At 47.0% G+C, this 27,329-nt stretch overlaps 1 protein-coding gene across 5 annotated transcripts in view; it reads right to left on the bottom strand.

The window, feature by feature from the left end:
- The window catches only part of PHYLLO (2-oxoglutarate decarboxylase/hydro-lyase/magnesium ion-binding protein), a 309,033-nt gene that overhangs the window by 255,291 nt on the left and 26,413 nt on the right, over positions 1 to 27,329 (bottom strand). For all 5 annotated transcript variants that reach the window (XM_087700941.1, XM_087700921.1, XM_087700906.1 and 2 more), the window contains exon 3: positions 5,959 to 6,067. In XM_087700941.1, the coding sequence (XP_087557067.1) occupies positions 5,959 to 6,067 (109 nt within the window). The remainder of the gene's footprint in view (positions 1 to 5,958; positions 6,068 to 27,329) is intronic.

Below are 27,329 nucleotides of genomic sequence, written 5' to 3'. Positions count from 1 at the left end.
CGCACATTCCACGTGGCTATCTTCACATATCTTCAAAAAAGCAAGTCAGGAACGAGGCGCCTGTTGCCTCGATTTCACCTTTTCCGCGAGAGCATCTAGGACGCTCTCATCCAGAAAATCAGCCAATACTGCAAACGAATTCTGGCGACCTGCTTTAGAGGTAGAAGGTAAATCCACTGCCTTGGGAGTGGGGCGGGGATAACGCCGATCCCAGGGTCTAATCACATTACCTTTGGTATCAAACGCCAGCTTAGCAGGAGGGCCTTTGGGGCCGTCGGTATAGACTTTCCTTGGAGCCTGATTACGAGGGGCAGACAGGGCCGTAGTACGCGCAGCCTGCTGTGAAGTGACCATTTCTTTTCTGCGCGTATACGTGCGCACACAATCCTGGGAAGCAGTAGGCCCAGGATCTGCCAGGCCTGCATCCAACTTTTTACCTTTTTTGGGACGTGCCTCAATCGAGTCCGTGCGACGGGAATCCAAACCCAGGACCGGTTGTTTGCCTTTATCCATGACGCGAGGTGACTGAAGGGCTTCCTAGGGCGGGGCATCAAGCACCATGTCATCCTTGGGCAGCACAACCTGCGCATCCTCCAAAGACGGTTGCCTTTCAGGGCATTCAGCCATGAAATGCCCCAATTTACCACATGAAAAGCAGTGCCCCGCAAAGTTGCCCCATTTCAAGCGAAAATGCAGAGGATGCATGGCTAAACAATTGAGGCGAAGCCACGCGGACCTTTTTCTGGCCGTGTCCCATAACATGCATAAACGGTTGCGGTTCATTGCCCTGAGGCTTGGGGGAACCAGCACTATTCCCACAACCGCCATCCCATCCTTCAACATTGGCCAATAGACCGCCGGACAATTTTCCACATCCACCCACACCGGGCATTCGCGTTGAAGCAGACGCTGGAAGTCAGCCATGGGGCGCCATGGTACAACATGGACCAGGCGGCGATCAAAGAATAGTGGCAACTTGGACAGGAGCTCAGCTCGATGCGTTTCCGATTTCAACAGCACCTCATAAAAGCCGCGAGGTCCAAGGAAGATCTCCTCAACACACTCCCCTTGCAATAAATGGTGCATCCACTCGCGAATATGCGACAGCACCAGGATCCTGCCAGTGAAGAAAAGTATAACTGCACGATCATAATATACCGAGAAGGATCGCAAGACTGATTTGGGGTCCACCGTGGCTTCCAACACATCATCCGTTCCCGCTTCAGAAAAAGATTCATTATTATGCTAGACATAATCACCAAGCAGAGTATTGGCAAAGTCTAGCAAATGCTCCCAGCCAATTTCCTGCGAATCCACAGGATCAAAGGCCACTTGCGCATAGGAACGTTCCTGAGGACCCATTGGCTCATCAGAAGTATGCTTGGAGCATTTGCCAGCAGGCGGCAGTTCAGAACCCCGCAGTTCAGAACCCGGAGGCAGCTCCTCCGTGCATGGCACCATATCCTCTGGCTCCTCTGCATCGGAATCAGGGCCAAGGGCTGCCACTGTCCGGTCGAGAAAATCCATATCCAGGCCAGCCATACTGCTGTCTTCTCGCTCGCACTCTCTCTCTCGCTCTCGCTCTCTTTCTTTCCTGTACAGCGGCGCTGTCCAAGGGCGGATTCCACAAGCACAGCCAATGAAACCGGAGCTTTACCTGTCAGCCTGAGTCGTGGCCTGTCCCAAGAACGCGTGTGGCAGGGCGCAACCCTAACAGTGCAGGGGCCTGAGGGTGGAACACAGGTCTGGCAGTCGACGGCAACATGGGATAGTCGAGGGCACAGGGCAGGGGCCTCGCCAGCAGAAACCCTAACACACAGGGCGAACGGGCAAAACGCAGGTGCAGAGCCCGCAGCTCAGGCGGGCGATAGCAGGGCGGGGGACGTTGTCGATGGGCCTACAGGCAACGGGGCAGGGGAATCAGCCGCCGCAGCGGACGGGGCGTGGGAGATAGGCAACAGGGCGCCAGAGGCAGCCGCAGCCGACGGGGCTTCAGAGGCAGGCGACGGGCCTGCGTGTGACGGCCAGACGGCAGCTGCAAGCGACGACGGGGAACAAGACGATCAGGCGTTGACGATGGGGAACCAGGCGATGGCGACGCTGCAGGCGACGCGTCTTCTCGCTCCCACCATCGCGTCCTCCCCTCCACACCTCTCTCTCTCTCTCTCTCTCTCTCTCTCTCTCTCTCTCTCTCTCTCTCTCTCTCTCTCTCTCTCTCTCTCTCTCTCTCTCTCTCTCTCTCTCTCTGTGGAAAGGCAAGGCTGCACTGTCTCCGTATGCAGGTCGCAGAACCCAGAGGCGCAGGCTCAAGCACAAACAGAGGATACGGCCTCTCGCGGGGGCGACGACCACGGCGGCTGACTGGCGAGGGCAGCATCCGACAGGTGAGGGTGGCGTCCGACAGGCGAGGGCGGACAGGTCTGGCAAGCGATGGTGGCTGTCAGACAATGGCTTCTGACAGGCGACAGGGCAGCAATCGTCAAGGGCGGGCGAGAGGACAGGTGACAGAGCAGGCTGTTCTCTGACAGGACACGGCAGGCAGTCGTCAGGGGCGGGCGAGAGGACACGCAACAGGGGAAGGCAGTCGTCTGAGAGGCGACAGGCTTCCGATGGCGAACAGGACCGCGACGAGCAGGAGCCGCTGGTGTGACACGCAACCTCTCTCTCTCTCTCTCTCTCTCTCTCTCTCTCTCTCTCTCTCTCTCTCTCTCTCTCTCTCTCTCTCTCTCTCTCTCTCTCTCTTAAAAGGTAATTGTATTAATTACGAAAAAAAGGTACAAGTTGACATGGTTACAAGATACACAATGGCTCTAAGCCATCGCATGTAATCTCTCTAGCTCTCTAAAGCACTAAACTCCAACAAAATCACAAAAAATCATGGCAACGACGCGGAGGAAATTACCATATGCCAGGGAAGTAAGTCCTCCCTAGGAAGTAAGTCAAAGTGTCAAATGAGATCTGTTTGCCAATGCAATAGGCCTTTAAGCCTAGCAATATGTCCCTAAACATTATAGGCTGAATCAAAAAGAAAAGCATTCCGAATGATCCAATTGTGCCAACAGCCCCAGTATCTAAGAAAGTGAAACAAGATCTTCATATGTGGCTGACCTAGTGTGGGGTATTTGGGCCACGTAAATACCCAATCAAAAGGGCTTAGCGAGAAACCAACCACTGCTCTCCAAACTGCCAAGAAGAGTGATCAGATTTTCTTGGCAAGAGGGCAAGAAATAAATCGATGAGGGGCCGATTCCACACTGGTGGTGCAAAAGAAACATTTGCCATTGGAGATTCAACGCTTGGAAAGGGCTGAAGCAAGCGGAAGACCACCGATCATGACCTGCCAAAGAAAGACCTTGCATTTGAAAGGAGTCTTGTTCATCCAACCCTGCATCACAGTTGCCTTCCACCATGATCGAGATTTACGCAATCCCCATACTGTATTGGCTTTAGTAACCAGCCATTGATGATCATTAATCAAAAGATGATACACCTGGTTAGTTGAGGACTTTTCCAAATTCAGGTGACCTGCAAGGTTCCAGTCCTGCCAGGGACGATCCGAAGCAAGGGCAGGAAAGGGTTGTCTACTCTAGAGCACCAGCAAAAGCTGTCCCCATAAACCACGCTATCCACGAGGAATCCTGAAGCACCTTCTGGCTATGCCAAACGATATCAACACATTGCGACTAGCAAGAGTGGCATCTGAACTGAAGTCAAGCCCAAACCTGCCATACGATTAAATTTTGGTCTGAGCTCATGTTTTCCTTCTCATGAAAGTAATCGTGAGGCTGCCAACAATTCCTGTTGAAAAGAGTTAGTAGCTAATCGATCCTTGGTTGGATGCCATTAAGCCTTCTGAAGAACCAATTTCTAGGAACATACCAAATGAGCAAGCAGGGATGATGAACAACTAGAGAACCGAGAGTCTGCATTAAGAACATGCCACCAGGAGCTCCGAATTTGAGTATTACCATGCACAAACCCATGATTATCAAGAAGATAACGGGCTATCAAGACCCACGGGTGATAATCCAGGCACATGGCACGAAAAAGAGACCAACAGAGTGCTAGCATATGGGTTTCGACATCCAAAATAGCCCCACCACCCATGCGTTTGGGGGAACATGCATGCGACCAAGAGATCCATGAAATACCTGCATGTAAGGAGTCCTTCCATAACATGAAACAAATGCACTGAGTAAGAGCATTCAATGTAGTAGTAGTCCAAGGCAGCAATGGCAAGAAATATGTGAGCATTGGCAACATAATTGTCTGAGCCACTTTGAGGCAAACATGGAAAGGCCAAGCCTGTGACTTCCAATACAAAAACTTAACTGTCAGTTTCTGTGAAATCCACTCTAGCAGTTGCTTCGGCCGAACAGCTACACCCAAAGGATACCCAAGATGCCAGACAATGGAACCACGGGAAACAACCCTTCCCTACCAGTCCAGTGACTACAAATCTGACTCCGTGCAACTGAGAATGGTTGATTTCAAAGCATTCATATGAAGACCAGAAGCATGCCCAAAGAGAGTCCATACATCCAATGCTTTGCAAAGATTATCCTTATCCGCACGCAAGATCATAAAGCTATCATCAGCCAGTGATTGACTAATGAAGTGCTGGCCAAAAGGAAGAGACAATCCAGCCAACTGAGTAGAAGCTGCCATCTGAGATAACATCGAAAGCACCGGGTGAGTCGCCAGGGCAAAAAATAGAGGACTCAAAGGGCAACCCTGTCTCACAGAGCGTGCAAGGACAAAAGGCTCAATAACACCACCATTCAGCATAACATGCAAAGAAGCCGCAACACTTATGGTGTAAATCAAACGAGCCATCAGAGTACCAAAGCCCATAGTAGACATAAGGTTTGCAATGAAGGACCAATCTAAATAATCAAACGCCTTTTCCAGGTCCAATTGAATCAATACCACCTCCTGATTGGAGTGCCTCGCATAGTCAAGAGTCAATTGCACATTCAAGACATTATGCAAGATGTTTCGGCCCTTAATAAACCCGTATTGAAGAGGATGTACAATGGCAAGAAGATGCTTATGGAGCCAATTCGCCATTACTTTGGAAAAGATTTTCTACATAGAACCCATCAAGGAAATTGGTCCCCAATGTGTCAACATAGACGGCGAAGGAAGTTTTTGAAGCAGTTTGATAAGTCCTTCTTTCCACGAGAAAGGCATGAACCCTGTTTTCCAAACCTGCTGAAACATGGCCGTCAATGGTTTCACCAGACTGGTAGCAAAAACCTCAAATAAATTCATTGGTGAGACCATCCCAACCGGGACTTTTATCCTTGGGCAAGTGTAACAAAACATCCATAACCTCTACCTCAGAAATATCTATCTCCAAAGTAGTTTGCATGTCCTATGGAACCTGATTGCAGACCAAATCATAGAAAACTGAGTGAGCATGAGTAATTTGGTCCGAAGGTGAAGGAGCAGAACCAAGAAGGTCGAGAAAATAATTCCTACACATATTCACGATAGTCTAAGGATCAGTGACCATTTGACCTTCTGCATCCTGAAGTCTAGTCATATTCTCTCGAGCAGGAGATGCATGAAGAGCATGAAAGAACTTATGAGTTTGACAAGCACTATCTTGCAAATTCTCTGCATGGTTGCGTGCAGCACAAATGGTCTAGAGAGCCAAAATCGATAAGAATACGGTTTGCTTAAGAGAGAAATATTATTTCTGTGCTGACCAATTACACTTGTAAGTTGTCACAGGTTTATCAGATTCAACTCACATGCTCAGCTATTCAGGGAGCAGATAGTTTATGAAGGGAAATGGTTGAGAATCCTCTCTGAGCATTTTTCAAGTTTCTAATCTCTTAGCATTCAAAGGTGCGTGCACGCACGCACCCCCCCCCCCCCCCACACACACAAACACACACATGTATTTGCAAACATTAAAAACTACCAAGCTCTTCAGCACAAATATAATACCTTCACCTCGCTGTCCTCGTGGAGAAAAATATAGACGGGGCAGCAGTTGTGAGTATGCTGGCTGAGATTGCAACCACTTTAATGCACTCGTCTCTACAGAGAGGGGAATCTGCGAGTAAACCACCCCTATAAGATTATAATCAGTTTGCATGATGTCAATGCTTCACATAAAACATGTTCAGGTATCATATGGTTGCTGAAACTTGGACTGACCAGTCTAACAAGAACTCTATATCATATATTGGAGCAATTCTAACCATACCTAATCCAGATATGAACAGAAGATAAGCATAGAACACAAATGCATGGACCAAGCATGTAAGAATTGATTAGGAAGAGCATTTTGTGAAGCAACAAGTTCAGCACAATCCATATTAGCATCTTTAGATGATATGTACACGTGAATTTAAGAACTGTTACTTTTCAAAGCAAGCTCCTCTCAGGTCACATAAAATGAAAAAACAACAGCTTAAGGGTGATGCATCCTGCAGCTTACTGTTAGTTATTATTCATCCCTGTGTGCGAAAATACATTATTTATTGTAAAAGTGCGTGTTTAGGTGTGAAAACCTTTTTCATGACTTCTCTCTCTCTCTTTTTTTTTCGTAAAAGGTAATTGTATTAATTACGAAAAAGTACAAGATTACATGATTACACGAGTACAAGAGACACGAGGACCGTAGGCCAACGTGTGGGAAATCCCCAAACTAGTATACTAGAAAAGCTACACCAATCATGGCAAGGACCCAGAGGCAATTGGCAAATGCCAGGAATGCAAATCCTCCCGAGGGAGCAAGTCAAAGTGCCTGATGAGATCTAGCTGCCAATGCAAGAGCCCTTTAAGCCTTGCAATATGTCGCGGTACATTCGAGGCCGAATCAAAGAGAAAAGCATTTTGGGTGGTCCAAATGTGCCAGCATCCCCAGTATCTGAAAAAGGGAAATAAGATCTTCATATGTAACTGTGGCGGCGTGGGATACTTTGGGCGCACAAAAACCCAATCAAAAGGAGTCAGTGAGGGCCCCACCACTGTGCGCCAGATTTGGGACAAGAGAGACCAGATATTCTTGGCGAGCGGGCAAGAAAGAAAACGATGTCTGGCCGATTCCTCCGTAGTGGTACAAAAGAAACAATTGCCATTCGAGATTCGACGCTTGGAAAGGGCCGAGGCAAGAGGAAGACCACCAATCATTACCCGCCACAGGAAGACCTTGCATTTGAAAGGTGCCCTATTCTGCCACCCCTCCATCAGCGTTGCCTGCCACCATGACAAGGATTTCCGCAGGCCCCAAACAGTATTAGCTTTCTCACCCAGCCATTGGTGATCTTTAATAAGAAGATGATACACTTGATTAGTAGAGGCCTTTTCCAGAGTCAACCGGCCTGCAAGGTCCCAATCCTGCCAAGGGCGATCCATAGTCAGGGCAGGAAAGGGTTGCCTACCCTGAAGTTCCGACGAAAGCTTCTCCCATAAATCACGGTATCCGCGCGGGATCCTGAAAAGTCTCCTAGCGGTCCGAAACGATGCGAGGACATTGCGAGTAGCAAGGGTAGCATCCGCAATCGAAGTCACACCCAAACGGGCCATGCGATTAAATCTTGGTCTGAGCTGATGTTTATCTTCCCATGAAAGTAATCTGGATACTGCCAACAATTCCAGCTCGAAAGAATTAGTCTGCAAGCGATCCCCTACTGGATGCCAATGAGTCTTTTGGAGCACCACTTTCCAAGATCCGACCAAGTGCTGTAACAAAGAGGAAGAGGGACTGGAAAATCGAGAGTCAGCATTAAGGACATACCACCATGAGGCCCGAAGCCGTGTATTGCCCTGGCGGAGGCCGCTATCCTCAAGAAAATAACGGGCTATGATGGTCCACGGGTGATGATCCACACACATGGCACGAAAAAGAGACCAACGAAGAGCCAGCATATGAGTTTCTGCATCCAAAATAGCTCCACCACCCATGCGCTTAGGGGTACATGCATGTGACCATGAAATCCAAGAAATGCCTGCCTGTAGTGAATCTTTCTTCCATAGCATGAAACGAATGGGATGGGTGAGAGCCTTCAAAGTAGTGGGCGTCCATGGCAGTAATGGCAGGAAATACGTCAGCATTGGTAGCATAATTGTCTGAGCCACTTTGAGGCGGACATGGAACGGCCAGGCTTGCGACTTCCAATACATAAACTTCGCGGCCAGTTTTTGTGAAATCCACTCCAACAGGTCCTTTGGCCGTACATCCACCCCCAATGGGTATCCAAGATGCCTGACAATGGAGCCACGGGAAACCACCTGGCCCTGCCAGCCTAACGACTGTAAATCCGGCTCCGTGCAACTGCGAATGGCCGACTTAAAGGCATTGATGCGAAGACCAGAGGCTTGACCAAAGAGCGTCCAAACATCTAATGCCTTACGAATGTTGTCCCTGTCCGCCTGCAAAATCATAAAGGAGTCGTCAGCCAAAGATTGGCTAATGAAGTACTGCCCCAAAGGAAGAGATAACCCTGCCAGCTGGGCAGAAGCCGCCATGGAGGATAGCATTGAAAGGACCGGGTGAGTCGCGAGGGCAAAGAAGAGAGGGCTCAAAGGGCAACCCTGTCTGACCGAGCGTGCAAGGACAAATGGCTCTGTAACCCCACCATTAAGCATAACTCTTGAAGAAGCCTCAGTACTGATGGTGTAAATCAATCGAGACATCCGGATACCAAAGCCCATAGCAGACATAAGATCGGCAAGGAAAGACCAGTCCACACAATCAAACGCCTTTTCCAGGTCCAATTGAATCAAGACCACTTGCTGATTGGAGTGCCGCGCATAGTCAATAGCCATTTGCACATTTAAGATATTATGCAAAATATTGCGGCCCTTAATGAACCCATACTGGAGAGGGTGCACAATAGCTGGAAGGTGCTTGTGAAGCCTATTTGCCAGTACTTTGGAAAAGATTTTATACATCGCGCCCATCAAAGAAATTGGTCTCCAGTGTTGCAGCTTTGACGGCGAAGGGACCTTGGGAATCAGTTTGATAAGGCCTTCTTTCCATGAAGAAGGCATGACCCCTGTTTCCCAAACCTGCTGAAACATGACCACCAAAGGCTTTACCAACTGCGTGGCCGAGTGCTCAAAAAATTCATTAGTGAGACCATCCCAACCAGGACTTTTATCCTTAGGCAGGTGCAACAAGACATCCATAACCTCCTCTTCGCAAATATCCGCCTCCAAAGTGGCTTGCATATCAAATGGGACCTGCTGGTGGACCAGATGGTAGAAGACCGAACGGGCATACATAACCTGGCTGGACGGCAAGGAAGAGGAACCAAAAAGATCCATAAAATAATTTCTGCACATATCGATAACGGTCTGTGGATCAGTGACCATACGACCTTCCGAATCCTGGAGTCGCGTCATATTTTCGCGGGCCGGAGAAGCATGCAAGGCGCGAAAGAACTTATGAGACTGGCAAGCACTATCTTGCAATGTGTCAGTCAAGTTTTGCAGCTTGGCTTGCTAATAAGATTTCAAGCTAAATACTTGAATAAGATGGGCCAAACGCCTCTCCAGGGACAGTAGAAAATCATCATCTGGGGAGCTCAGGAGCAAGGAACGGACCAAGGCCAATAAGTCCTCTGCTGCATGTCGACGACGGCGACAAAGAGAGGCATTATGAATCCCATACTGCCGAGCAACCCGCTGCACATTAGAGAGCAGGCGTGCGAACGAAGCCAAGCCCTCAGAGGCGAAGTCCAATAAGAACCTCTCAATCAATTGCTGCATATAACCCTGAAAAATTGGATGCTTCAAATAAGAGGAATTGAAGCGTAAAGGGAGCTTATTCAGCAACTGCCTAAAAGGTGCAATGGGTTGAGCCCGCATCTCAAGCTGGAGGGGGAAATGATCTGACAACGCATACTGCTGCAAGACCTTCATCTCCAGCATCTCGGGAAGAAAATCATCCCCCTGCATGATATACATTCTGTCCAGTCGCGACCAGGTGGTCGCATATTGTGCAGAATGAAAAGTGAAACCTGAAACAGAAGGGTGAAGCCACGACCAAAGATCTTGCTTAAGTACGTGCAAAGCAAAGGAGTTCCACACCCGGCTTTCTGGCGTATCCATAACCGAATGCCCTGAGGTGGACTGAGAAGAGTCAATACACATATTGAAATCTCCCATCAAAAATCCCCTACGACCAAGTGCCATGGAGCCCTGCAAAGTCGACCATAGATCCCGTCGGGATGCGGGATCATTCGGAGCATAGAGCCCCAGCAACCAGAAAATTTCTCCTTCAAATAAGACTTCAATCACCAGAAATCGGCCGTGCACATCGTTTTTAACAAGAACAGGCTGGTATTTCTCATGGACAATCATCAGCACGCCCGAGTAGTGCTTAGCAGGTGTCCCTGCATAAAACAGACGGAATCCATGGCAATCCACAACTTTTCCTGCCTCACCATGACTTTTGTGCTCCACTGCACACAATACATCCCACTGGTTCTCATGCAAGACAGACCACATGGTATGTTGCTTATGGCGAGAGCAAATGCCTCGCACATTCCACGTGGCAATCTTCATATATTTTCAAAAAAGGAAGTCAGGAACGAGGCGCCTGTTGCCTCGATTGCACCTTTTCCGCGAGGGCATCCAGGACACCCTCATCCAGAAAATCAGCCAATACTGCAAACGAATTCGGGCGACCTGCTTTAGAGGTAGAAGGGAAATCCACTGCCTTGGGAGTAGGGCGGGGATAACGCCTATCCCAAGGTGTAATCACATTACCTTTTGCATCAAATGCCAGCTTAGCAGGTGGGCCCTTGGGGCCTGCTGAATAGCCTTTCCTTGAAGACGGATAACGGGGGGCGGACGGGGCCATAGTACGCGCATGCTGCTGTGGGGTGACCATGTCTTTCCTGCACGTGTACGTGCGCACAGAATCCAAAGAAGCATTAGGCCCAGCATCAGCCAGGCCTGCGTCCAACTGTTTACCTTTTTTTTGTCGTGCCTCAATCCAGTCAGTGTTAGGAGAATCCAAACCCCAGACCTGTTGTTTGGCTTTATCCATGACACTAGGTGGCTGAAGGGTCTCCTGTGCCGGGGCATCGAGCACCATGTCATCCTTGGGCTGCACAACCTCCGCCTCCTCAGAAGACGGTTGCCGTTCTGGGCATTCGGCCTCAAAATGCCCTAGTTTACCACATGAAAAGCAGTGCCCGGCAAAATTGCCCCATTTCAGGTGAAAATGCAAAGGATGCATGCCTGAACAATTGAGGCGAAGCCACGCAGGCCTTTTCTTGGCCGTATCCCATAGCATGCATAAACGGTTGCGGTTCATGGCCCTGAGGCTCGGGGGAACCAGCACTATGCCCACAACCGCCATCGCGTCCTTCAACAATGGCCAGTATACCGCTGGACAGTTTTCCACTTCCACCCACACCGGGCATTCTCGTTGAAGCAGACGCTGGAAGTCAGCCATAGGGCGCCATGGTACCACATGGACTAAGCGGCGATCAAAGAATAGTGGCAACTTGGACAGGAGCTCAGCTCGATGCGATTCCGATTTCAACAGCACCTCATAAAAACCGCGAGGTCCAAGGAATATCTCCTCAACACATTCACCTTGCAGTAAATGGTGCATCCATTGGCGAATATGTGAGAGCACTGGGATCCTGCCGGTGAAAAAAAGTATAACTGCACGGTCGTAGAACACCGAGAAGGACCGCAAGACTGATTTTGGGTCCACCGTGGCTTCCAGCACATCATCCGCAGCCGCAGCAGAGAAAGTATCATTGTTATGCTGGACATAATCGCCAAGCAGAGTATTGGCAAAGTCCAGCAGATGTTCCCAGTCAAATTCCTGCGAATCCACGGGCTCGGAGGCAACCTGCGCATAGGAACGGTCCTGAGGACCCACTGGCTCGTCTGAAGTGTGCTTGGAGCGTTTGCCTGCAGGCGGCAATTCAGAACCCGGAGGCTGCTCCTCCGTGCATGGCACCATATCCTCCGGCTCCTCTGTATCGGAATCAGGGCCAAGGGCTGCCACCGTCCGGTCGAGAAAATCCATATCCAGGCCAGCCATACTGCTGTCTTCTCGCTTTCGCTCGCTCCCTCACTCTCTCTCTTTTTCGCTCTGTGCAAGTCCCGGAGGGCTCGCTCTCTCTCTCTCTCTCTCTCTCTCACTCTCTCTCTTTGTACAAGAGCAGATCAGATCTCGGAGGCGAGCAGGGTTGCTGTCACGCGCTGCCAGATTAGGGTTTCCTTTCCCTGTCACGGCACCGCAAGATGCAGAGGGCAGGCACCCGCGGGCAGCAGGCGTAGGGCAGGGGGCGGACAGAACAGCCGTGGTCTCAGACGAGCAACTGTCGACAGCAACTGACGGAACGCGGGCCGAGGGCGGGAGCTCAGGCGATGGAGGCGCAGACGACGGAGCCTCTGACAGACGACGGGGGCCCAGGCGACACGGGCTGAGGAGCTCAGGCGACGAAGGCACGGCGGACGGGGACGCAGACCAGAACGACGGGGGCCCAGGCGACGGGGGCCGAGAGGCTCACGCGACGTAGGCACGGATGACGGGGGCACAGGCCAGCGACGGGCGCTCAGGCGACGGGGACGGGGGCTCCATCATCGATCTTCTTCTTCTCTCTCTCTCTCTCTCTCTCTCTCTCTCTCTCTCTCTCTCTCTCTCTCTCTCTCTCTCTCTCTCTCTCTCTCTCTCTCTCTCTCTCTCTCTCTCTCTCACACACACACAAACGCACACTCTCTATGTCCCTGTCAAACCTGCGGCCTGTCATCTGGAAGAAAGCACGACCAACTTGTCCATCTCTCTCTCTCTCTCTCTCTCTCTCTCTCTCTCTCTCTCTCTCTCTCTCTCTCTCTCTCTCTCTCTCTCTCTCTTTCTTTTTCGTGAAGATAATTGAATTAAGTAGTAAATATTTACATGACACCATCAGGTCAAAATTCTCTCCATATCTCTTACATTCTATTACATCAGACCATCAGGTCAGCATACTCAATCTCTCTCACACTGTCTCTGTAGAAATTTACAAGATGCGAGCCGGCTCTCAAAACAACCTATTACATAACCAATTCTAATAAATCAGACAGAAAGAACAGCTGGAGTAGAGCGAACAATCGCCAGCCAGGGAGCAGCAATGTCCGGAAGTACCAGGACAGCTGACATCATAGAAGTGATTTGCCATAACACCAATCCACACACACGGGCGAAATGCCCATGGATGCCCGATTCTGAATCAAAAATAAAGGCATTGCGAGTACACCATATGTGCCACAGGGCTGTCCATCTAAGAAAATGTAATAGGCAAGTCACCGAGAACCACACACGAGAAATGAAATTCCAGATCTAACGCGCAATAGGGCAAGAGACAAAGAGGTGAAGCAATGTCTCATCGCATGTAGTACAAAAAACACAGCACCCTGCAGAGATATTTTGGGCGCAGAGCACTTATCCCATTGGAAGACCCCCAATGAGCAGCCTCCACATGAACACTTTACCCTGATACGGAACCTTAGACTTCCAAAGCTGGATAAATCTTTCCCGCCACTTCTTTTTGCTATCCTTGAGATGCCAGAACTTATTAATCTTCCCCGTGACCCATCTTTTAGCTTCCACCATCTGATGATATATCTGATTCGCTGACCTTTTTTGAAAGTCATCAAGAAGCACAAACTTCCAGTCACGCCATGGATGCAATGGCTGTAACGCAAGCAAAGGAGAGAACCTCTAAAGACAATCTTGTATTGACGACCAAATGTCCCTGTATCCACGAGGCACCCTAAAGTACTGACAAATATGCCTAAAAGAATAAAGGCGGGGCTGCCCAGGAATAACCCCATCACAAACTGTCTTCAACCCTAACCTAGCCATCCGATTAAACTTATCTCGCTGCAAATCTTTGTGTGGCCAATTCAACAACTTTGAGGAAGTCAATATTTCTCCCTGCAGCGAATTTCCTCCTTACGAATATCCGGAGGACGCCAGATAGCAAAACGAAGCATCTCCTGCCAGGAAGCAATTGAATGAGAAAGGAGAAAAGACTGGGAGACCTTTATGGGCTTCATAAAATTAAGCACACGCCACCAGGAAGCATGAATAACCATGCTTCCATGAGAGATGCCGGTCTTTTCTATGAAGAATTTGGTAATATCTAACCAAGGATGACACTGAATACATAGACTTTGCAAAAGGGATAGCCTCAAAGCGGCCATATGCAAATTAACATCCTATAAAGTCAAGCTATATGCAAAAGGGATAGCCTCAACTTTGAGCTTCAAGAGTTCTCTATTAAGGAAGGGGATGATCTAAAAGTCAAGCTCGCTGAATATAGGCAGCTACTTGCCGAGTTTGCCACTACTGGCTCTCCAAAGTCTGACGATCAAGTTACATTCTTCTTAATTAAGTTGCCCGAAAAGTACTTCAATTTCATTCAACACGTCATCTCCCAATCTTAATTACCAACCTTCTACGAGTTTGAGTGTCATTTCTTGCGTTACGGAAGGCTGCATGATTAAGTCCACAAGAAATCCTCATCACAGCCTTATTCAAAGCAGAGGGGGTTGATTGCCTCTTCTTCGGGAGAAAAAGCCACCAATGGCAAGAACTCACAAGATGCGAAGGCAAGCCAATCAAAGGGTGACTCCTCTTCCTCAGACGGAACCAAATAATCTAGACCTATCTGGCAGCAACTCCGTAAGAAAAATCTATTTTGCAAACACTGCCGGAGAGCAGGCCATGTGGACGAGGAGTGTCGCTCCACGGCCCAAGGTCTTCCACCTAAAAAGCCTTAGCAGACCGCTGCAACTACACAGTCCAGTGGGGCTATGCCTTCCGTTCCTACTTCATCTACTCCTTCAGCACCCATTGTTGCTACTGGGCATGTGGCTCGAGTACAATCTCAATAGCCCATCTCTTTCACTACCCTTGAGGAACTGGCTGATTGGTCTATAGATTTCGATCCCGTTGCACTTTATACATCCATCTCACCTTCCTCTCCACCTCGTCAGGCATTCCCTTGGTAGAGCTCTACTACTGGATGTACACGATGGTGGCCACCTGCTTAGCCTAGCATGTCTCTGGGTCCTTTCGGATACCCTAGGTCAGTCTAGCATTCATTTTTCGTACTCTTAGAGTCGAGCCCATAGGATTCATTGTGCTTAGCTTTTCCATTCTTTTGTTGTCCGTTGCATTTACTCACACACATACACATTCATTGCATTTATTTTGAGTCAGATTTTCTTTCTGTTATGTTTTGCTTTGGAACATCTCACCACTAACTTTTGTGTTTGTAGATTCTCATCTCTTTTGCAAGGTTTTGTCTTTCAATGTAGGGCTAACTTGCAGATTGCTTTTGTCCTACCTGGGCTAAAGACGTGGCCATGCGCACTGTTCCTTTCATGGTTTTGTCATCCTAGGAGTGCTTGCTCTTTTTCTAGCATGGCAATTTCTCCTCTCAAAGCGGATCGTGCAGTATCTCTCTCGATGCTATCATGGCAATGATTTCTATCTTGCTCTTCTAGCGGGGTGCTTCATACACTTCATCCACTTCGTCTTCTTTCATTCCTTATGGTTCTCGGCACCATATGAAGACAACATCAAGCTTCTCTTCCTTCTTCGGCATCTACATCCAGGTTGAGAGGGGGTTCCTACCCTTCTTGGTATTCTACAGGCTTTAATACTTTGTCTTCGAGATCGGTTTCTTTCCCCTGTTGTACCTTACCCTTTGCATTGCATGATTTCATCATCATTCTACTAGGGCACTTGGGCAAGTGAACAATTTTTCCATAAGAGACATTGTCCAAGTGGCACCTGCTGCATGAGCATTCTTCAACATGTAGCATACTTTGCATCACATTGTGCGGAGCACCACTTAAGTGGATCTTAAGCTGTTTCCATCAGCGGTTGTTGTTACCACACCACCATCCTCCTTCATCACACGAATACATAATCACCTATTTTTCCTCGTCAATGACACCCTAAGTGGATGGCTAAGCTTATTCTATTTTGCGATGTGTTGGATGTACCCTCCCTACTCCTGTGTTCTAGGTCACTATTACTCAATCGGCCCCATCCCATAACAATTAACTCACTTATTTATCAAAAAAAAAAAAGGTTCAATGTGGTTCCATCCACCTTCGTAGGGCTTGGTAGGCCACTAGGCAGCCGACGTACACCCTTTCTCCGATGCCCTGTCCTCCCTAGGGTGACTGCTTGGATTCACTTGGGACGATAACCATTGCCTCTATAGTCTTGGTAGGCCATTGGGCAACCAACATGCACCCTTTGTCCGATGCCCTAGCTGCTTTGGGGTGGGACGCCTTGGGGTAGGTAAGCATCACAATGGCTGGTCTAACCTTTCCGCTCAATTTTGGGCCTGAGAGGGGATGTTGAGCTAAAACATGCTTTTTAACTGATTAGCATTCTTAAGCATCCCCAAAAAACACATAACTAATGAAAAACCCTAAAAAGGGGAGCGGTTTGAGAGAGTTTCAGTGGTCTCCCGAAAACCCTAATTTTTGGGGCGCCCTTCCGCATCTATAAATAGACAGGCTACCCCCATTCAGCCTTATTCCGTCTGTGTAGGTATCACACTCTCCAGTGCAGATTGCAGCCATCAATCTACCTCCACGTGACTGTCCAGTCTTTGCAACTATTGCTACCTCTCCCTCGAGCCTCGTAGTGCCCTGGCACCTTCTTCCAACTGTCGCCCATTGTCTGGCACTATCTCCCAAACTACGCAACTACCATCACCAACATCTCCAACATCAAGCGACAACCTACAATCTGCGATTGCATCCTTCTGGAGCCGTCTGGTGCCATCTCACTCCTCTGCAGTTGTCGCCTTTGTCTTTGGCAACCCCCGGTGTAAGTGTTTTGCAGTTTCCTCTCTGTCTTGCACTCTGACTGGTAGTCACAGACTTGGGATCTGTCTCCGGTGGACGTCACTCTCTGACATTGCTCTGCCCTTGAGCACACTATACACTCTTACATTCATTTACAGCATTCATTCACTTTAGATTTGTGTTCTCTCTCTCCCTTCTTCTGTTTGTGTTTGGGTTTCTGTGTTTGAGTTTTGAGTTTTGCGTTTAGGGTTTGAGTTTTGCCCTCTATGTCTACCTCTATCTCTTTGTGTTTCTATCATTGTTGTACACTCTATGTGTCCTCGATGCAAACCCTAGCAGTTTTCTTCACAAGAGCTCCATCTTGTCTTTTTTCAGCAAAAACATATACCTTTGGAACAACTAGCCAATGCCCTAGCTGGCCTTGGGATGGGACGCCTTGGGGTAAGTAAGCATCACAATGGCTGGCCTAGCCTTTCTGCTCAATTTTGGGCTTGAGAGGGGGTGTTGAGTTAAAACACACTTTCTAGCTGATTACCATTCTTAAACATCTCCAAACAACACATAATTAATTTAAAAACCCTAAAAAGGGGAGCGGTCTAAGAGAGTTTCAGTGGTCTCCCAAAAACCCTAATTTTTGGGGCACCCTTCCACATCTATAAATAGACAGGCTACCCCCATTCAACCTTATTCCGTCTATGCATATTTCACACTCTCTAGTGCAGATTGCAGCCATCAATCTACCTCCACGTGACTGTCCAGTCTTTGCAACTATTGCTACCTCTCCCTCGAGCCTCGCAGTGCCCTGGCACCTTCTTCCAACTGTCGCCCATTGTATGGCACTATCTCCCAAGCTACGCAACTACCATGACCAACATCTCCAACATCAAGCGATAACCTACAATCTGCGATTGCATCCTTCTGGAGCCGTCTGGTGCCATCTCACTCCTCTGCAGCTGTCCCCTTTGTCTTTGGCAACCCCCGGTGTAAGTGTTTTGCAGTTTCCTCTCTGTCTTGCACTCCGACTGGTAGTCACAGACTTGGGATCTGTCTCCGGTGGACGTCACTCTCTGACATTGCTCTGCCCTTGAGCACACTATACACTCTTACATTCATTTACATCGTTCATTCACTTTAGAGTTGTGTTCTCTCTCTCCCTTCTTATGTTTGTGTTTGAGTTTCTGTGTTTGAGTTTTGAGTTTTGCGTTTAGGGTTTGAGTTTTCCCTCTATGTCTACGTCTATCTCTTTGTGTTTCTATCATTATCGTACACTCTCTATGTCCTCAATGCAAACCCTAGCAGTTTTCTTCACAAGAGCTTCGTCTTGTCTTTTTTCAGCAAAAACATATACCTTTGGAACAACTAGCCAATGCCCTAGCTGGCCTTGGGATGGGACGCCTTGGGGTAAGTAAGCATTACAATGGCTAGCCTAGCCTTTCTGCTCAATTTTGGGCCTGAGAGGGGGTGTTGAGTTAAAACACACTTTCTAGCTGATTACCATTCTTAAACATCTCCAAAAAACACATAATTAATTTAAAAACCCTAAAAAGGGGAGCGGTCTAAGAGAGTTTCAGTGGTCTCCCAAAAACCCTAATTTTTGGGGCACCCTTCCACATCTATAAATAGACAAGCTACCCCCATTCAGCCTTATTCTGTCTATGCATATTTCACACTCTCTGGTGCAGATTGCAGCCATCAATCTACCTCCGCGTGGCTGTCTAGCCCTTGCAACTGCTGCCACCTCTCCCTCGAGCCTCGCAGTGCCCTGGCACCTTCTTCCAACTATCGCCCACTATCTAGCACTATCTCCCAGACTGCGCAGCTGCCATCACCAGCATCTCCAACATCAAGCGACAACCTACAATTTGTGTTTGCATCCTTCTAGAGCCGCCTGGTGCCATCTCACCCCTTTGCAGCTATCGCCTCTGTCTTTGGCAGCCCCCGGTGTAAGTGTTTTGCAGTTTCCTCTCTGTCCTGCACTCTGACTAGTGGTCACAGACTTGGGATCTATCTCCGGTGGACGTCACTCTCTGACATTGCTCTGCCCTTGAGCACACTATACACTCCTACATTCATTTATAGCATTCATTCACTTAAGATTTGTGTTCTCTCTCTCCCTTCTTCTGTTTGTGTTTGAGTTTCTGTGTTTTAGTTTTGAGTTTTACGTTTAGGGTTTGAGTTTTTCCCTCTATGTCTACGTCTATCTCTTTGTGTTTCTGTCGTTGTCGTACACTCTATGTATCCTCAATGCAAACCCTAGCAGTTTTCTTCACAAGAGCTCTATCTTGTCTTTTTTCAGCAAAAACATATGCCTTTGGAACAACTAGCCAATGCCCAAGCTGGCCTTGGGATGGGATGCCTTGGGGTAAGTAAGCATCACAATGGCTGGCCTAACCTTTCTGCTCAATTTTGGGCCTAAGAGGGGGTGTTGAGCTAAAACACGCTTTTTAGCTGATCAGCATTCTTAAACATCCCCAAAAAACACATAATTAATTTAAAAACCCTAAAAAGGGAAGCGGTCATCAATCTACCTCCACGTGACTATCCAGTCTTTGCAACTATTGCTACCTCTCCCTCGAGCCTCGTAGTGCCCTGGCACCTTCTTCCAACTGTCGCCCATTGTATGGCACTATCTCCCAAGCTACGCAACTACCATCACCAACATCTCCAACATCAAGCGATAACCTACAATCTGCGATTGCATCCTTCTGGAGCCGTCTGGTGCCATCTCACCCCTCTACAGTTGTCGCCTTTGTCTTTGGCAACCCCCGGTGTAAGTGTTTTGCAGTTTCCTCTCTGTCTTGCACTCTGACTGGTAGTCACAGACTCAGGATCTGTCACCGGTGGACGTCACTCTCTGACATTGCTCTGCCCTTGAGCACACTATACACTCTTACATTCATTTACAGCATTCATTCACTTTAGATTTGTGTTCTCTCTCTCCCTTCTTTTGTTTGTGTTTGAGTTTCTGTGTTTGAGTTTTGAGTTTTGCGTTTAGGGTTTGAGTTTTGCCCTCTATGTCTACATCTATCTCTTTGTGTTTCTATCATTGTCGTACACTTTGTGTCCTCGATGCAAACCCTAGCAGTTTTCTTCACAAGAGCTCCATCTTGTCTTTTTTCAGCAAAAACATATGCCTTTGCAACAACTAGCCAATGCCCTGGCTGGCCTTGGGATGGGACGCCTTGGGGTAAGTAAGCATCACAATGGCTGGCCTAGCCTTTCTGCTCAATTTTGGGCTTGAGAGGGGGTGTTGAGTTAAAACACACTTTCTAGCTGATTACCATTCTTAAACATCTCCAAAAAACACATAATTAATTTAAAAACCCTAAAAAGGGGAGCGGTCTAAGAGAGTTTCAGTGATCTCCCAAAAACCCTAACTTTTGGGGCACCCTTCCACATCTATAAATAGACAGGCTACCCCCATTCAACCTTATTCCGTCTATGCATATTTCACACTCTCTAGTGCAGATTGCAGCCATCAATCTACCTCCACATGGCTGTCCAGCCCTTGCAACTGCTGCCACCTCTCCCTCGAGCCTCGCATTGCCCTGGCACCTTCTTCCAACTATCGCCCACTATCTAGCACTATCTCCCATGTTGCGGAGCTGCCATTGCCAGCATCTCCAACATCAAGCGACATCCTACAGTTTGCGTTTGCATCCTTCTAGAGCCGCCTGGTGCCATCTCACCCCTCTGCAGCTATCGCCTCTGTCTTTGGCAGCCCCCGGTGTAAGTGTTTTGCAGTTTCCTCTCTGTCCTGCACTCTGACTGGTGGTCACAGACTTGGGATCCGTCTCCGATGGATATCACTCTAACATTGCTCTGCCCTTGAGCACACTATACACTCTTACATTCATTTACATCGTTCGTTCACTTTAGAGTTGTGTTCTCTCTCTCCCTTCTTATGTTTGTGTTTGAGTTTTGAGTTTTGCGTTTAGGGTTTGAGTCTACGTCTATCTCTCTGTGTCTACGTCTATCTCTTTGTGTTTCTGTCATTGTCATACACTCTGTGTCCTCGATGCAAACCCTAGCAGTTTTCTTCACAAGAGCTCCATCTTGTCTTTTTTCAGTAAAAACATATGCCTTTGGAACAACTAAAACCAGTTGTACAACATGCTAAACCTGCAGAACAGCAAGCTATTAATGCAGATTTGCAAACTAAACAGCCAGCAAATCTTGACCATTGGGTTTGTAAGTCGACCAGAGTGCAAAGACAGCCAAATAGGTTTGTTCCTGGTGTCAATTATGTGGTTTATTATGTCATGTTGACAGACTCTGGTGAGCCATCGTGCTTCCAGGAAGCAATGGACAGAAAAGACAGCAAGAAATGGCATAAGGCAATGCTGTCAAAGACGGAATCTCTCATGAAAAATGGCACTTGGCATTTGGTGCATTTGTCTAAAGGGCAAAAAGTGCTACCATGCAAATGGGTTTACAAAATGAAAGTCAATTCTAGTTCTTTGCCAAAGTACAAGGCACGATTGGTTGATGAAGGGTACAAGCAAGAACATGGAATTGATTTTGATGAAATATTTTCTCTTGTAGTCAAAATGACTACTTTGCGACCATCTTGGGCTTCATTGCACCTAAAGATATGAAACTCACACAAATGGATGTAAAAATAGCTTTTTTACATGGTGATTTGCGTAAGGAGATCCATATGCAGCAACTTGAGGGTTTTGTTGCAAAGGGGAAAGAGCACATGGTATGTAAACTCCATAAAAGTTTATACGCACTAAAACAAGCACCACGAAAATGGTATCATAAATTTGATACATTTATGCAATCTCAAGGATTTCATCACTCTCAAGTTGGTCACTACTTATACATCAACAAGGCAGCAAATGGAAACCTTATTCTCTTGGTTTTGTATGCGGATGACATGCTAATTGCAGGCACGAATGTTCATCCCTTAGACTCCTTGAAGCAAAGTTTATACAATAGCTTTGATATGAAGGATCTTGGTGAGGCCAATTACATTCTTGGCATGTGTACACTCAAGGACAAATCGAAGGGTCTTCTTTGTCTGTCACAACAGGAGTATGTTACTAAGGTTTTGCAGCGTTTCGATATGGAGAGGGAAAAAGCCATTGGTATACTATTGCCTCCATATGTGAAACTTAGTGCATATGACAACCCTACATCTGATGATGGAAAGGCTAAAATGGACAAAATACCTCATGCTTCAACTGTTGGTAGCTTGATGTGCGCTATGGTTGCTACACGTCCTGACATTGCATTTGCACTGGGAGTGGTTGGTAGGTACATGGCATATCCTGGCAAAAAGCATTGGGTATTTGCTTTGGTAAGCAGAAGTCGTCTATTGTTGACTTCACAGATGCAAACTATGTTGGTCACCATCCTGACTGCAGAAAGTCTACTTCAGGATATGTGTTCACATTCACAAGTAGAGTAGTCTCTTGGATATCTAAGCTGCAAAAGTGTGTTGCATTGTCTACTACACAGGCAGAGTATGTGGCTGCCACTGAGGCATGCAAAGAGGCCTTATGGCTTTCATGTCTGGTGAGAGAGCTTAGTATTACAAAGATTCCTATCCTCCATTGTGACAATCTGAGTGCTATTATGCTAGCACAGAATCCTATCTTTCACGCAAAGACAAAGCACATACAAGTGAAGTATCATTTTATCTGGGATGTACTTGACAGCAAGAGCATTGAGCTTGTCAAGGTACATACACATCATAACCTTGCAAACCTTCTTACGAAGGGTCTTCCAACATAAAGTTTTCTCATTGCCGCTAGATGATGGGGGTTGGATAGTATATGTGTACTTCAGCTTTGTATATACAAGACTTAGTTCATTCTTTCCTCTACCTTCAGGCACATTTCCTTTAGGTGGGAGGTTGTTGGGAATAAAGGCTCACCGTGCTTTTGACGGTGTTCAGGTGTGAACGGACCCTTACGCTTGTACTTTATATATATTATCAAAACCTAAAATGGTACATCTTGTCATTGTACCAAATACTTCGTGTGTCGTGCTCTCACTCTTGCTCTCCCTACTCTGAACTCTGCATTCAGTCAGACCTGTACTCTGTCTCGATCCTTGCACATCAGCCATCACACTAGAAGAGAGTCTGGATTCGTCTCGCAAAGAAGGACAATGAATAGCCTTTGTAACAAGCTCCGCCAAATCATAGGACTCCAAAATGGCAAGCATCATAACTCGCCAGATGTGGTAATTCTCGCCATCGAGCTTTTGATCTGATAGAAGAGCTGGTAAGACGAGCACCTTCCAGTCCATGATCTCTTGAAACTCTGTCTTGGCCTTAGAAGGCATCTTCACCTACAATGCCTACACAAAACACAAAAACAATCCCCTCTGACTATGAGAATACAGCCTACTAGGGCTTTGTCCGCTCCTCCCACTCCTTCTTCACCCGCCAAAGGCGATGAAAGCGTAAAATCTGCGCTTGAAGGCCCAAAACACAGCCTTCTTCCTTCTCCAACAGCAAAAGACAACAGCAGCTTCAGCAAATCTTCTCCTTTCTCGCACGCCCACTCTCGCCTCAGCCTTGTTCTGATGCGCAGCCCTCCTACTTGCCAACTATCTCGCCTTGATCAGCCAACTTATCCAACAATGAGAGCATCGGATGAGTGACCAAACCGAATACCAAAGGGCTGAGAGGGCCGCCTTGCCTAAGAGACCAAGATAAGGCAATTTCCTCAGTGATCCCTCCATTAAGAGCAATACGAGCCACAACACCCTGACTAATGGTATCAACAAGAGAAACCATTCGAGGAATGAATCCCATTATAGACAATAATTGCTGCAAAAAAGACCAGCTAACATGATCAAATGCCTTCTTAATATCAAGCTAATGCATAACTACTTGCTGGCTTGAAGCTTTGGCATAGTCAATTCCCCAGGGGGTGGGGGTTTGGTTTCGTGAAAGTGGTTTGTGACAAGGACGCTAAGTGAGATGGAGAGAACTCAAGATAAATTCTTGCATTTGTATATATTGTGTGCTTGTGAAAGATATCATGGGGTCTGGGATTGTTGCAGTTCTATCAAGTTATCCACTTGGTGGTAGTAAGGATGAGATAACTCAGAGCCACATCCAGAATGGATACATGGAGCATTTCTATCAAAACATGGAGTGCAAGAAGATGTTTGGCTGGCAAAAGTCTTTAACTTTGAATGTCTTACTGATGTGGCAGTTTGTGACATTAGAATGCCCTACACCAGTTTTGTAAGGAAAACAGGGAACTAAAGCCAAGATGCTGCATTGTTTCGAGAGCGACAGTAAGGAGATTGGATAAGTTGCTTTTGTGTTCGGACTTCAGCAATTTAAGCACGGAGAAGATCGGTCGGTGATGTCGCACACGGATAAGGAACTGGAGCTGAGAATGGAAACGAAGGTGTTCATCGTCTTGCGACGTCATCACGATTCGGCCTGCATCACTTTCGACTTTAGCTCGTTGCAGCAACGTCGTCTTTGCCTTCTCCTTTGTTGTCATAGTGGCCTCTTCGACTGCAGTTGCCCTTTTTACACGAACATCGTTGCTTCAAACGCCCTCCTCTGTCGTCTTCTTATCACCTTCCACGTCGCCGCTTCTCTCCTCCCCTTCGACTATTAATTACAGCGCGGATAAGCTATAGCTCCTTTACCATCCTTTCTTCCGCCGGCCTTCTCATTCGTCATGTTCACTGATCCCTTCAGCTTTGTCTTCAGAGTTCGCCCTTCCCAATCAGACGTATTCTCGCTTCTTCGTTCATCATCACTTCCCACCAGTCTGCTACGTCGTCTTCGCCACAACAACTTCGTCTGCCACCTTCGGCCTTTGACGTTTGTGTCTTCTCTCCATCATTTGTCTTCAACAAGTTTGTTGATCTTCGTCAGACGCTGTGAATTCGCACCATCCTCTCCTTCTTCTAATTTCCTCCTCTTAAATAATCAGCACCATCGTTCTCTGTCGCAGCCATAAAAGCTACGGCTCACAAAAGCTTTAGGAAAGCTTCCACCAAATTATCGTTCAGCGCCATTCAGAAAGCCCCCAAAAAAAAAAAAATCATAAATGTATCCCTAATATACGTCAAATAATACTTTTTTATTCATTAACACACGCCGCCTTTTGATATATGGGAGTTCCTTCTCATAGCTCCTTTAACATAGCAAGTTAGTAGAACATCGTAAGCAAGAACCATTAAAGTCTTCAAAAATAATAATTGCTTATCTTCTTTTCAACACAATGACGAATTATCAGATTGTTGTCGATCCCCCTCTCCTTGTCACAAGCTGCTATACCTTTTCTATTAGCTGATTTCTCTATATGTAGTATTGCATTCTAATTGCATGATGCTGAAAACATAGAAGTTCACATATAGTCCCCAATATCTTTGAGCTGACATTGTTTGGCCTTTCCACTCGTCCACATTGAGCACCACTCTTTTTGTTATTGGAACTTCCCTTGAAATGGAGTGCGAGAAGCCAATGGCTTCCATGTTCTGATCCATGTATTTACCATAAAAGACATCAAGAAAAGGGCTCTTCTCTGGTGGTTGCTTGTAAAGGACTCACATCACCATAAAAAGCCACCTTGACATGCTCATCCTTCCTTCCCAAAAGTTATAATCTTTAGTTCTCATATTTTAACTTGCATGCTCTTCCCATTCGCATGATCTTTTCTTGTAATCGCACTCTTCATTAATCGTGAAAGGAATTGAAGATCATTGGTTGAATGACAAATCTGATGTTGATCAATATAAATTTGACCCGTAGTATTATATCCAATCAAATCAGAACCTGGATGAGTAGTATCATCGTTTGGCATAGTCAAGATGGGAATTTGTTTAATGGATCATTCTCTTCCTTGGATTCTTCCTACATACTCATAAATTGTGGCCAAGTCAATGTACATATAATCAATTCAATGATCATGATCACTATGCCCTTTGATGCAATGCTTGCAACGCTTCGTCTTGGCAGCTTATCAAACTCTTCATATGCTTCTTGTAGACTTGAACACTTGACATGCATGACCCTTTTGAGTTTTAAAAAACGGATTTTTTTTTCATATGAACTTGTTTTTCCATGCAATGTGCCATATCAAAGATCATGCTGAACTTCATGCCCAATCATTCATGCAATTTGCAAATTTGAGTCCATGCTTTGCAATCAATCGAGCAATGCTCCGCAAAAAGTTATGAATGCATTGAGAAATTTGTGCCTAGCCTAACTACATGTGCTTGTGCATCATGCAAATGCAAACACAAAAGAAACACACAACAAGAAATAAATTGATAATGACGCTGACTTAAGAGTCCAAAATCTTGGCAGAAAATTCCGTCCTCAGGTTTGCAATGGTAGACGCGTAGCGTCACGACAGTGCAAGAAAATCAACCACCTCCACCCAAATTGGGCATGCCTGCCTCAACACCTCCTAAAACTCGGCTATGGGCCTCCAAGGGACCATATGAACAAGCTGCCCATCCAAGAACAGAGGAATGCGCCACATAATGAAAGTCCGCACTTCCGAGGAACGAAAAAGAACCTCAAAAAACCCCCTCAAACCATCATAAATCTCTTCAAAAAAAGGGGCCTGCACCTACCCTAAAGCATCATCTTGGCACTGTTCAACATTTAAAAGCATGAACTACAGCCAAGCATGAATCTTGGTGATCAAGGGAGTCCTTCCTGTAGAGTAAAATACAGCTGCCCTCTCATGGAAAGCAGCAATCTGCTGTAGAACCAGTTCCGTTCCCATGACTGCAACTACATGATCCCCATTCAGTAAAGAGTTAGCTTTGCCCTCACTAACATGGACATAATCAGACATAAGATGATTGGCAGTGACCAACATGAATTGAAGAGATCCATTAGGCTATGAACAAGAAGCATGAGCCGCTGGCCTAGGCAAATTTGGGGGACATAATACCAGTTCTTCAACCTACATCTTTTGATGTTTACCAATCTCATCCCCATCAATCAACGGCCCGGAATCCTCAGCCAACTAATCCCCACCGAGTCTACTAGAACTTGGTCATTCCCATTCCCTATATGCTGGTCAAGAAAGGCCATATCGATACCATTTGACACTTGCAAATTATCCATCACAGAACTAGATGCTGAGCACGAACCTCTTTCTGACCCCTGTTGGAGGTTGGTGCACCACAAGTCTACTCTCTCTCTCCCCTTCTCACTCTCTCTGTTTGATAGTCAGGCCCCCACAGGCGGAAGAGAAGCGCACACGACAGACCAATCTATGTATGCAGCGTGGCCAAACGATTTGTAGGAGGCAGGAGGTCAACGTTGGAAGTTCTCGCTCAATCCGATGGCATGTGCAGGACCATCCAGCGGCAGTGAAGTGAAGACGCAGGCCAAACGGCACTGGCCCAGACGCACAAGCGACTAGGGGCAGAAAGTCATCATTGTCAATCCCGGCTTGATCTAACAATCAGTGCAAATCCTCTCGACTGGGGAAAAAGAAAAGCTACGCCCAAGTCAAACGGCAGCATTAGGGCCCAACACACAAGCAACAGCATCCTTTCTTTTTTTTTTG

Source organism: Lygodium microphyllum, chromosome 2, assembly GCF_053477565.2.
Source record: "Lygodium microphyllum isolate KBCC chromosome 2, Lygodium_microphyllum_v1.1.10, whole genome shotgun sequence".
In the NCBI taxonomy this organism is placed as follows: Eukaryota; Viridiplantae; Streptophyta; class Polypodiopsida; order Schizaeales; family Lygodiaceae; genus Lygodium; species Lygodium microphyllum.
The sequence above is the reverse complement of the archived record's forward strand: the minus strand, read 5'-3'. Positions and strand labels throughout refer to the sequence as shown.